The 13,576-nt window shown below is 34.3% G+C and overlaps 1 protein-coding gene across 1 annotated transcript; it reads right to left on the bottom strand.

Annotated features, from left to right (window-relative positions):
* Positions 1–2,706: 2,706 nt before the first annotated feature.
* Positions 2,707–11,203, bottom strand: LOC136802655 (uncharacterized). The gene is made up of 6 exons (XM_067059416.1): positions 11,061–11,203; positions 9,864–10,058; positions 5,483–5,629; positions 4,308–4,826; positions 4,062–4,154; positions 2,707–3,487 (listed from the first exon to the last, which is right to left on the bottom strand). The coding sequence occupies exons 1-6, from the start codon at positions 11,077–11,079 to the stop codon at positions 3,369–3,371; spliced, it is 1,092 nt and encodes a 363-aa protein (XP_066915517.1). The 5' UTR covers positions 11,080–11,203; the 3' UTR covers positions 2,707–3,368.
* Positions 11,204–13,576: the final 2,373 nt, after the last annotated feature.

Raw genomic sequence — 13,576 nt, 5'->3', positions numbered from 1 at the left:
AAGACTGGGCAATCGTGACCAAACCTCAAATCAACGTGTAATTGCCAATTGGAGTCAGTGACATCAAGGCGCATAACGTCAAATGTACGTCTAGTATGGTCCTTCTTGGTCCTTCTTGGCTTTCAAAGCAAAGGCTTCAACGGTAATGTCGACGCATTACTGGCGATTGGGGTCAACCACCAAGTGTGTGATGAGCAAGGTATACTTTATTTCATCAATTCATTTGTGCATGTGTCTCAATTCATTTGCGTATGCGTCAAAATATGAGCATATTGGTGATTACCAGAATGTAACTGATTGGCTGCGGTGTATCATCAAAGAATTCTTATTTCAATCGAGGTTATTATTGAAATCGACAGAATTCCCACCAATGCCCAAAGTTGTGCATCATACTTTTAGCATCACCTTTAAGGATCTGAAAGCGTAACAAAAGTCATCAAATCATCAAATCATCCATCAACTGCATATACCAATATCAAAAAATGATATCGTGAGCACTTTTCTCTGAAAAATTACTCACAAAGCAAGACAAGAGAAAACATATGGAGATGAGAATACCATGCTTTCTATGATCGTCAACTCAAGACAGCGACTTGGTTTGTCAGCCAAATATATCGGTAATATCAATCCTTCCTTAAATCAAACGATCAAAGCAACCATCGATGAAGCAACCGATATGGTGGACCTAACAGTGGAAGAAATAAAGAAATTCTAATCTATGAATTTCTGATCCATCTGATGAATTTGTCGGACACATGCAAACCAAGTGATCAAAATTATAACTTTTGCAAAAGTCTTTACGACTAACTATGTTTGCTCATCTTTGGCGCGCTTCACGTGGAGGTTTGATATTTTTAAAGTAAATTCTAAATATTTTTGCTTTTCAAGAAAACAATTGGTGAAGGGAACCATAAGATATTTTTGGATGATGTCTTGACAATCATTTGTACACCCCTGTCTCCTGGTGAAACTTTTTTCTTCAGTGGGGATAAAATCCTATTGGAATCTCAATCTGGATAGAAATTCTATTTTTCCGAGGTTAAAGAATCCAGTGGGGAAGGTTTTAGTATAAAATATTTAAACAATGAATTTCGAATGGGGATGAAATCAATGAACATTTTCCAGTGGGGCTGAAATATTAGGGTATTTTCCCGCCAGGGACGACATTTTTGCCAAATTATCATGACACAGATGTGTATTTTTGTAAATTAACTTTTGGTTTTTTGTTTTAATACTTAAAGGTTTTATTTTTACATAAGTGTTCCCGTTTCATATCAGACACATATTTCATATCGGGATAGTGGCAGACACATTGTTCTATTATGCTATATAAGCAAAAAAGATTTTTCATTTCCTCTTTCTGGCCAATCTTGCTCCACATCCGTGTCAATCCAACGTGAAAGAGCCTGTGAGTTAAAATTGATGAGCAAGCAAACGATATGCCTCGTGTTTAAAAACAAAACCTTTAAGGATAATCTTATCGAATTATCTTTGTTAGAAATATCGCAATTACAACTTCATTTTTAAAAACGTCTTTGTAAAATCTTTACATATTACTGATACCGTAAAATCGATAGTCTTTAGTAATGCCCTCATCGAAAACAGCCTAATAGTTCGACTCTCACGGACTGGTCTGAACATTCGCTCAGGCGTCCTTTTTGAATATAAAGTAAAGAAAAACTTTTTCCCACTCATGTGCCTTGCGAGAACAAAATTTGAGAAAATTATATTTATTATGCCAGCCATTCTGTGGCAATATTCAATCTTTTAAATATTTAGTTCAATCCAATTCTTGATGCTGATATTTCATTCAATCGTTTTATCCAATCTTTTTTATTTCAATATTGCTACGTAATGGCCAGCATAATCTATTGTGTATTCTGATTTGTCATCATAAGATAGGTGTACCCAGTTTTATATCATAAGAGAAACGAATTAAGAAATTTTGTGCAAAGTATGTAATATATATGTATCAGTTTAATGTAAAGCTAAATAATATGTACAAAAGGCTTTTCATAAAAGATGAAAAAGCCCGAAAAAGACCAGAATTTGCCAACCAGCTTTAAATACAAACAATAAAACCAGTTGCTACGAGTATTTTTTGGTTCCAAAAAAAACATTTGAAATATCTTATCAAAAACAAGAATAAAACACGTTTTCAGAAGAACCATAGAGGTATAAAGAAAAACAGGAGTTCAATGTGTCGGTAATTGGTCGTTAAAGTCTTTAGATTTCTTTTATAAAATGTATCAATAGAAATTCTAAGAGACTTTTTAGTAGAACTCACGTTTGCTATAAACATTCTAATAATCAGTATTGAAGATTCTAGCCTTTTAATATACGTAAAAACTTCGTCCACGGAAACAAGTTTATGTTCCATTTCGTTATCCGTTCAATTTTGTTTTGAAAATATATTTTCTCAAGCCAGAAAATGAAAAGTTCTTTATAAGCACACACGATTTCAGACTCAATTTGTAGACATAAAGTCGCTGGATAATTTCGGAGGAAAGTATCAAGCAATAGAGTTCACCTTTAAGAAAACATCAATCGAAAAATCTTATCATTTGATGAAGCATTGCAAAGTTTACAGGCCCTTTTTTAGTCCAAATATTATATGATGTCAGAAACAATGAATCTCGTCAATGATACCCCCTTTTTACGTGTTTTTTACACTTTCCGTAAAGTGAATTTTGACTTTAAAAGCTCATAAGCAGAGAACAAGTTGGTCAAATTTAAAAAGTGATAGCTCAAATTTTAAGTTAGGATATCTACTTTCTAAATATCAAAACTCCAAGCACTTTGGGACATTTGTTCGGCCTCAAGACGTCGGGAAACGTCTGAACTTTTTCGTGGGTCACCCGGTAGGAAAAGCGCACAATTTCTCCAAGCCAGTTAGAATCTATATACATTAATATACATGAGAACAAAAAAAGTCCTAATCAATCTAAAAATTCCATTTGAAAAATTAAACTCAAGGAAGTAACATTGAAAAAGATTCATTATATAGCGAAGACATCAAATATTTACAATTCATTGGTCCCAATAACATCTAAAACCCTATGCAAAGTAGGTGTTAAGACTAGGGGTGCACCTAGGCAAAATCGGGCATCATGTATCGGGTGTGTATAGGGTGAGTATACCGTTTTTACACTTTGAATATATTTTCCAGCTGGTACACAAGGTTGTTGCAACGTTCATCTAACGTTATACTGACGTTGTGAACATTAGATAATTGCTTCAACAAAATTTTTAAAATCAATATCACGGTAAGATTTCCGAATTCAAAACGATTATAATATTTTCCTCCCAAAAGATTGGAGATTATTCACAGTTGGTACAGAGTCTTATAAATCAACGAAAGAACATCTTCATGAGAGACAATGGTGCATGATAGTGTATGAATGACCTATCTTTAAATATTCTTTGGTTTTCCACATTGCTACTTTAGCTTCTTTCCCAATGTTCTTGACTTGAACTGTGGAACATTCTAAAAAATAGAACAGCAAACGTAAGATAATTTGTTTGTCAGAAAATTCTCCCCGGGTATCTGAGGAGCTCTGACATAGCAATATAAAAGAGTTTTGCTTCAATTTTGACACCCCCTTCCCACAGACCCGGTATTTTTTTTCTTCCAGTGGAAATGAAAGTAAACACAATGGGGATCGATATTCCCATATTATTTATAGCTGGAGATTTCAATTCTTTTGTTTTCAAGTCATGACTCGAAAGAATAATTCAGTGGGGATGGGAAAATTAGCATAATATTTTGCATATTTTTTGGTTATTTGATTATTTTCAGCGAGGGCGAAAGTTGGAGTATAATTTTAGACCAGAGGTAATATTTTTGACAATTTTTCCAGTGGGAAGGGGTTCCAGTGGGGAGTTTTGTCAGTGGGTCTATGACAAGGGGGCGTTTTTTGATAGGCTGGAGTATGAAAAATAAACTTTAATGAATTCTAGATCATAGGCTGGCGAATTCTTAGCTTGAGGAGGTAACCTATTTTTTCGTGCCTTGCACCGGGCCTAAATAAGGAGTATGTAAATAAGACCCCTTAACATACTCGGCTTGACTTCTTTGACTTCAGTAATGTAATCCATGACGTAAATGACTTTGTTGCCACTGCTTTGTTTCAAGGTGCTGTCGTATCTGATGTCTATGAGCAAAATAACAAACACATTTTTCCAACCGCATTGATTTGATAGATTTGTATTGTATAAAAATATAAAAAAATAGCTTGCAAAAGTGACATTTGTTGAATTTCATGAAGGATCATCTTATTCGGAAAAATAAAAACTTAAAAAATTACGCTTTTCAGTGACTTTCACATTCGATTTTGGAGGAGCTCGTTGATTTTGCTTCACTTTGATTGGCTGATCGGTTGTGATAGTTGGCTCAATGTTATTATTGTTGGTTATAGTTGTTGTTGTTTTCTTATAAAAATTCTTCTCTGATTTCAAAACCATTGTTTTTCTGTTCATTTGCGGAGGAGCTGCATGAACCACTTGTGTTCTTGTTGGAATTATAGGCTGCTCAACGTTCTTAAGTTTTGTTTTTGGTTTCTGGTCTGCTTTTTTCTTCACAACTTTAACTGGTTTTGGCTTTTCCACGATTTGAGTTTTCGGTTTTGATTTTTGAATGGGTTGTGATTTGATTGGTTTGGGCTGTGGTTGAGTTTTAGGTGGAGCAGCGGCGGCTTGTTGTTTGGGAGGTGGAGCTGTAGAGGCGGGTGCACCGGGTGGTTTGACATTGTTTTTAAACTCGCTTAGCATATTACCAGCAGGATTGTAACGGCATACTACGAATTGCATACCGTTTTTTGCGGTACCTTAAAAGATTACAAAGAGAAAAAAGTAAAATAAATTTTAAAATGTTACGGAATAAAAAAATAATCACGCTACCCTTACCCGTACCCTTGCCTAATCTATTTAATTTTGCAAAAAGAACAGCCCTGAAGGTCTCTGGATTTTTATCGCATTTAAGAGGGATTTTCGGTAAAAAGATTAAGTCATGTTTAAAAAGCATTACATATCATCATTACATCATCAACAAATCTCGTTATTCAGAGGGTGTTTTTCAGCGATGGCTCAAGCTAATATAATTGCCAAAACATCTCGATGTCCTTCGAGAAACTAAGAAATAAGAGGTATTTAATGATCAAATGATGATGATTTCTTGTAATACTAACCATAACATTTTGTTGTTGTTTTTTTATTCAAAAGGGTAATGAGTCTTTGCTTTTGTTAAGTGACCTTTAAGTGACTTTTTTGTTATTAGAAACACCCCTTTCTCAGTCACCCTGCAAAGTTTTACACTTATCGTGTGGTGGCTCTGAAGAAATACACTTATGGCTCGCACATAACATGCACCCATTTTGCCTAAGTACTCCCACACTTTAAAGCATTAACGAGTAAGGTTTTCCTAGAATTCAGGAGTCTAAAATGGTTACAGAAATTTTCTACTCTTCTACTAGTAAGTTCATACCTTTGCCGGCTCCTATTTCGGTTGTACTGACCCATACCATTTGTGAGAAATGGCCACACTTGGAATTGTATTTGACATTTTTGAAGTTGAAATCTTTGATCTCGTCATACCACATTTTGACGGCATCTTCGCCTGTCAATTCTTTTCCTACGGAAAACGAAGAATTTGAGTAAAATTTTGGCTTACATCAGGGGCCACGGCTCCCCTTTGAAATTGATAGAGCCATGATATATTGACTAAGGAGGCACCAATAATTTTTGGAATTGTAGCCCTTCTAAACCGCCTAAAACAGGTTATGGTTATCTAAAAAAGTTTGGCTTTATTGGTAAATTTTCTTTTTGCTTTTAAAAAGGGTTGGCCCAATTGGTCCGCTGCCACTGTCGCGGCTCTTTCCGCTGCGATTAAAAATATTAGGTATATAATACTCTGGACTTTTGAAAGGAGACATAGACAAATTTTCTTTTCCCAATTTTTTAGTTTTCTTGTTTCTTAATTCTTTACAATTGTTAAGACAGACACTGCACTGTTAAAGGATAGGTTGGGTGGGGGCTGGATTAGGTAATAAAGCATAAAAAATAAAGCCCATAAAAAAACTAAGAAATTTTTTTGAAAAGATCGACTTATTTTGTTAAGGATTGAAGTGAGGCAAATACATAAAAGGGGGTATTATTTAAAGCCAATTTTCTGAGCCACACATGATAGACCCCTGTGTCACAGACCCGGTGGGTCACCCTACCCACTGGAAAATTTGGTTTAAATTTCGTCCTAACTGGGAAAATACCCTACAAACTCAGCCCACCTGGAAAATAGACTTTATTTCATCCCAATCCGAAATTCAATAGAAAAATAATTTCACACCAAAGCCATTCCTACTAGACACCCCTGTCTCAGTGCCCCGGTAGAATTTTTTCAGTCAGTGGGGATGAAAATTTCTATCAAAATGCCAATGGGGATAGAAAATCTATTGTTTCCAGCTCGAAAATTCCGGGAATGGTTTTGGAGTGCAATTTTTTACATTCAATTTTCAATGGAGATAAAATCATAGAGCAATTTCCCAGTGGGGTTGAAATTGTAGGATATTTTTTCAACCGAGGACGATTTTGTGGCCTATTTTTCCACCGGGGTGGGGGGCCCACCGGGTCTGTGACACAGGGGTGTTACTAGTTTTTTTGAGTTGAAAAAACATGAGAATATCTCCATTGCATCCATTGCGGCTGACGTGAGACAGAGGTCTACATGATGCCACTTCGAAACGCAAGCGACCCTCAGTACAGAAAGTGATTTCACCGAACCAAATTACCGTATCAGTTTGAATAAACGCCCTTATCTTTTAAACACCCCCTTAGAATAAACAGCCCCCTCCGAATAAATAGCTCCCCTTTAGGAGGGGCGTTCATTTGGAACAGGTAAGGGAGAATCATATTCATTCAATCAGTATTCATACTAACGTATGACACATTTGAAATGAATGAAAAAGGAAAAGGCAAAACAAGGTTCCCATTCACTTTATTAAAGTGACTTTGGGTAAAGATTATTTAATAAACGCCCCATTCTTTCAAAAGCCTCCTCGAATAAACGCCCCTCCTGAAATAAAAAAAATTAACTAGCCATAACTTTCATTAAGGTGCCACCGCAGCAAAACGAACACATAAAGTTGAATTTGCGTTCAAAAGGAATGATCTTAGCCCTACAGTAATTTTTGTTAAGATTGACCTCTCATCTGAGACAAAATTCTTTCAAATGCTAACAAATGTGTCAAGGAAGTGATTTACAGTCTACTTAGAGTGACATCTGTGCCTTGTCTTACACGTTTTTTATGAGAACAATTTCATAAGAATACGAGGCTGAAATTTGGCCAAAACCTAAGAACAAATTAAGAAGAATCTGAACCTCAGATTTCAGAAATTACTGAGAAGTACATGTTTCCATTTTAATTAATATTGACATTTAAGGCTGAAAAACTTATATAAATTTAAGAGCGACCGAGCCAGAATTATATGACTTACTGGTTTTTCCTATATAAAGCGTATATATCTGAAGATACTGCTCTTCATATGTTATTTTACTAATGTACACGTTCAGTAACATAACTGTTCGAATACTTTGGGTAGAGTAATATTTTAACCTATGGAGAGCGCTTAACAACTACTTGTGGTATAAAAAGGGAATCTCCCAGAAAAGGGAATTTCCTTGGATTCATTTAACTCTCCAGGGATAAGAAAAAGACAAACTGACATTTCAAAATGAGTAATCAGATCAAAATAACTCCGGGAAAGTCTTTTTGATGATGATAAAACAATAGAGAGACCGTAAGATAAGAATGCTACCGTTAAGTGGAACTAAAATACTGAAAAACGCAAAATTATGAGATGTTTGCCCAACTTCCTTATGCGTGAAGATATGAATGCCATCCTCAGAAGCTTTAGGCTTCCTCCGGTGGCAATAAATACCCAGGCGTTTATTCGCAGTAATACGGTAGTTTGTTTAAGCATGATATTAGCTATATAATTTAGCTGATGCGATAAGCAACAGTTCACAAAGGGAATAAGAAAAGGTGAACGTTTTAAGGAAAAGATGATACACCATTGTACATAAAGTATGTGCATGAAGGTAATAAAGATATAGATGGAGAGAAAACGTCTCGGTAATGACCTAAATGGTCGTTAAAATCTTTTATAAATCTATTCAAAGAAGCTTTTCTTTGATGTACCATCATTGGAAGTAAAAAAATCCGAAATGTAAATTCATAAGAACAGAAGTGAGAATGTTAACCTGATTGAAATAAACATATTATGCAAAAAGTTCTTGTTCAAACGTGATACAAAAATATTTTTCTCAAAGTAAGGTTACAATAGTTCTATGGTTCCATATCAATGCATTTTTGGGCGAACACTGTGCTAATTTTCAGAGTTTCAGCACATTTTCCTTGAAAATTTCTTCACTAGAAATCTTTACGTCTAAAAGGGAGGGGGCTTTCAAATTCCGGTGGATGATTAATTAAAAGGTTACCAATCGTAATATAGAATTCTTTTTGAAATTTATCGATAATTTTATGAGAGGGGACCCTTAGAAATATAGGATTTTGTGCTTGTTACGGCAAGCTTTTTCTTTTTTTGATCAACAAAGCTATTATCTCACAATAGAGTTGTTAAAAATCCAACATCTTTTTATTCAGTTTTTTATGAACTTAAATATTCCCATGAGTGCACACAAAATTAATCACTTTTTCCCATTGCAACTAAGGAGCCGTTTGCTTCCGATGATTAGGTACAATGAAACAAAAGGAGTTAATTCTCCATCTATTTCTTATTACCTTCATGGTATGTGCAAAATAATAGTTTCAGTTGAAATAATAATTTCAGTTGAATAAGTTTATTGGTTACAGTATCATCAACAGAACTTAAAAAGGCTGGACAGACCTTTCAATTTGGCACCAAACTTCAGATTACATAATTGGACAATCAAGAAGATGCATTAGAGAAAGAGGTCTCCATCAAAAATTGGTATCAATATTACCAGGTTACGTTGGAGGAATTTCAATTACATAATTACTGGATGCTTGTTTTGGTTGTAGGAAAATCGCCTTTCAATTTTTCATAAGATAACATGAAGACTAGAAGCACAAAACACAAGCAGAGAAAAAAAAGGAATTTCAAACAACTTGGGATATGATATAACCAGCATACAAGTACGGACAAAAAATATCATATCTAAACTCTTAAATAAACTCTTAAGTAAGCTAGTACCAAACTTTTAACCGGACAGACTGTCCAAAAGAATCCAAAAGAGCTACTTAGTTCTTAAAGAAGAAAGCATATAATTGCTTGATAATGTACTTGTTTCTAAGGCATAATTGGGCTGTTAAACTAATTAATGATGAGGAGTGGAGGCCTTGATCAGGTATAGCAATCAAGTTTTTGCATCTTTGCCAAAAAAATGACGCGAGGAGCTCAATGCCATTTTTCTCTCAAGCTTGTCGATTCATGGGGTCGGTAGTTGGACAATAAAAAGAGTAGGAGTTTCTCCTCTTCCTGTACAGGTAAGATATAAAAAATACAAAAAACGAAAAATCAGCCCCTCGTTGAAACTTACTTACAAAAATTTGAAGAAAGATTTTAGCTAAAAAAGCTTTAAAAATCGACTTTAGCTCCATTAAAAGTCACTCATTTGTCAGCGGACGAAATAAATCATCCTAGATGGGTTCACTTAGGGTCCATATTTTTATGAACCTTAACCTTGACGGCATAAATTTCATCGATTAGCCTTGAGATCGACACTTTTCAATTCTAACATAATTCTACAGTTGGCCCCATCTAGAAATCAAGCAAGACCAGTACATCGCAGTGGCTCTGCTTTTGAAGTTGTAAAAAAGAAGTTATACCTCCAGCACAAGCGATATTTTCTCCTTGTCCTTTCCTCAGTTTGCTTGGGGAGTGCTCGAATTTGCCTTTCTTGGCAATCTTGTCCGCCCAACTCTGTGCTTGTTGTGCTAGGGCGTCTGACCATTGAAGGGGTGGTGTTCCATGCTTTTGGCGGCAACTATTGTGCGCGTCTAGTACTTGTTGCTTGAAGCTTCCTACAAAAACCATCAAAAAGTTTTTATGAAAGTACTATTGGAGTGGGAAAAACGAAAAGAGGTGTATTAAATGCAAAAGAAGTCATAATATATAGTATATAATATTCGAATTAAAGTCTGTTCACGATAAGTGTGCACTCTTTTTTCTTTTACCTATAACTTTTGAAGGAATTATTCAATCTTTATAAATTTGGTATGGTATCGTTGGAGAGATATTTGTGAGTGGAACGATTTGAAAAAAAAAAGTCTTTAAAAAATTCTAAAAACGAAGATGAAAATGAAGAAGAAAAAAATGAAGATCTTGTAGAGAAGTGCTATAACTTTCATTTTCACTGGAGAGATTCTTTGATCTTAGGAGGTCATCACTGTGAAAAAATTTCACTAAAATATTTTTTCAATATAAAGTTATGATACAAAGTTAATAAGTGATTGACCCCAAAAAACAGCAAAAAACAGCAGAAAACAGCGTTTTTAGACGTCAATCAGCTTAGAACTTTGTTTGATATCTTTTGACTGAATGATTATTTTTGAGAATTTTTTTCACAGTGATGATGTTCGATAATGAAGGAGTCACTTCAGTGAAAATGATAGTTATAGCACCTTTCTACAAGATCTTCATTTTTTTCTTCTTCATTTTCATCTTCATTTTTAGAATTTTGATATAGATTTTTTTATTCCAAATTGTTCCACTCACTAATATCTTTCCAACGATACCAAATTTATAAAGATTGAATAATTCCTTCAAAAGTTATAGGTAAATGAAAAAAGAGTGCACACTTATCGTGAATAGACTTTAGGTATATCATGAGTTTGCATTATAAATCGAAATCAGTGCACATAATTTAGTCGAAGAAAGTCAAACTTAACCCTTCCAAACCTTAAATAAATTTTTCTAATTTTCTATTTTGTCTATCTATAAATCAGACTCTCCTTAATAATTACTGGTTAGCATTGGTTTTCGACTTTTTCCGAGTTTATAAAAAAAATTGAAATAAAGCTTACCCGCGACAGTTTGAACCATTTTAGAAAAAAATACAACTCCAGTAAAATATCCAATATTCTTTCACTGGCCTCAGCAAATCAATTCTTATTTTTTCGTTCTCGTGTCTCTTCCTTTCTTCTGTGTTTTTCTGCAAAACATATCAGCTACGTGCAATATATCACATCAAGTTTACATTAAAAAAACAATGCAATTGTGAATACAATGCTGTAATATAATTAGACGTTTTTATAGGAACACGAGGCTATAATTTCGGTAAAAAAATACAAATTAAGAACATTAGCACAGACAAAAACTGCTAAAAATTACTAATTTAAGCCCCTTTTAAGGCGGTAAGTGAATTATAAGTAAGCATGTAAAGAAATTCTTAGAAGGACATTTAAACCTGAAAATAATTTAAAGAAAAGAACAGCAGAGCCTTCATCAAAATTCACTTGTTCTTATAAAAAATGTGTTTGAAACGTTATCATCACAAGATCGACAATTAGGAAGACAATGTGATTTTCTTAATCACTTTTGAGATTATTTCGATGGCCCACCTAATAATTGACTCTAGGCAACAAGTGACTCTTTAAGTAGAGTGATATATAGCGAGTATAGGTGATTTCAGTACCAAACTCGAGATATTGAGCTTCCAAAAGCGCAAAAACTGGACAAAACAGCTTTTTCTGGCTGAAAATACTGTTTTTAAGGGTTAATATCTCGAGTTAGGTACAGAAATCACCTATACTCACAATATATCTCTAACCTTAGACTGTCATATTTATCCGAAAACACACCAAAGTGTCTGAAAAAAAAGTTATTTTGATTCCCCTACCCCTTAGCTTTCCAAAAATGTATAACAAGTACTTTAGTAATTTCCCCCACTATAATCGAATGGTCATTAAAAATATCAAAACATTATTTTCATAAACTCTTTTGATAAGTTGTTGTGTATTGGAAGCGAAGAGAAAACCTTTCTAATCATAAAATTGTACAAAATAATGATCTCTCGCTTGCCAGACCCCTTTTTGAACGCGGTCTCGTATTTGTACGGTACAATATGAAATACAGCATTTATGTACGCGTTTTTAGCCAATCAGATTGCTCATATTTTTCATGTTAATGATAAAGAATCATTAATCTACAGCTCCAGTCAAAATTTGGTTTTGATTGATTATTTTTGAAGTTATCACCATTTTTCATTAATGGCGTCCTTTGAATCTTACCTATGACGTGTTTTTTCGACGAATTTCATAACGGCAAAATCAGTTTTTTTCAGTTGATCAGTTGATTTTGAAATCGGCTTATTTTAAATTTTTTTACCCAGCATTTTCCGTAACCATAACGTTAATACGCTTCTTTTGAGCTGTATACGAGAGTTAAGTAACAATGGGAAGCGGTGGGAAGATTGGGAAATGGGGTTTGGACTTTCCTTAACTCACCTGAGGCCTCAAAGGACCTAAGTATTTCTTCGAAATTTTCGGAAGAAAAGTTGGCTTCCCCAAACGACTTGAGCAAAGAAATTCAAAATAGATCATATGATGATAATTGTAAACAATCAAATATGTTCTTCATACGCATTGTTTTTGTATTTCACCAACGCAAACCCCCAATAAGTAAGTTTTTGTTTATATCCTAGGCCAATAAGGGAGACATTTTGAAAAGCCTTTACTACTCAAATGCCTCAAAAAGTCGAACTGTTTCTTCCCCTCCCCATGGTCGTTCGAGTTATCGAGACTCTACTGTATTTTCATTTCACAGTAAAAATGCTTGCTTTTCAAACATAAAATCCATAATCAGTACAGTATCTGCAAAATACGATTCAAAACAGAATTGCGTGCTCCACAGAAGAGTTTCAACACAACAAAAACATTAAATTCTTTTATATCAAAACGTAAAAAACGCGGTTGACCGTTTTTTATCCTTACCCAACCTAACGATTAATGATTCCTAAACAAATAGCAACTGACTGTTTCCTTTCTATCACTTCTTTTTAGTGCCATAGGGAAAAGTGCTAACTAAAATAATCACTCTTGCAAAGATATTGTAAGAGGTCATTGTCGAGTATTTGTTTAGATAGCAAAACCAAATTNCTGTCATTTTTTTGCAAAATATAGGAGAAAAATATCTTTAAAGCTTAATATTTTCAGTTTCAGTTAACCTTTCCAGCGCGCAACTTTTTAAATTTTCACGCTGTCAGCGCGCAACATTTTTTCAGAAAATAGACATGTTCAGTTATTTTATCATAACTCAAGAACTAGGAATTTTTAGAAAAAAAGTAAGGTATCCCTGAAAAGCTAATTAAATTCTACAACTTTTAGACCAGGTACCAACCCAAATAGAATATTCCAACAAAAATGGTAGCATCACGTAAACCACAGTTTTTTTTCACGTTGTTTGTCAGGAATGTCACTTTTTCTGCATTTTTCACTTCTAGAGCAAAAAAAAGTGGGGGAAGTTAATTAAAAAATCTGTCTTTGGCTATTTATCAATCTATATACATCATTTTGAAGTAATATACCAAAAATCAGCATCC

Source organism: Clytia hemisphaerica, unplaced genomic scaffold, assembly GCF_902728285.1.
Source record: "Clytia hemisphaerica strain Z4C2 unplaced genomic scaffold, Clytia hemisphaerica genome assembly, whole genome shotgun sequence".
Classification (NCBI taxonomy): domain Eukaryota; kingdom Metazoa; phylum Cnidaria; class Hydrozoa; order Leptothecata; family Clytiidae; genus Clytia; species Clytia hemisphaerica.
The sequence above is the reverse complement of the archived record's forward strand: the minus strand, read 5'-3'. Positions and strand labels throughout refer to the sequence as shown.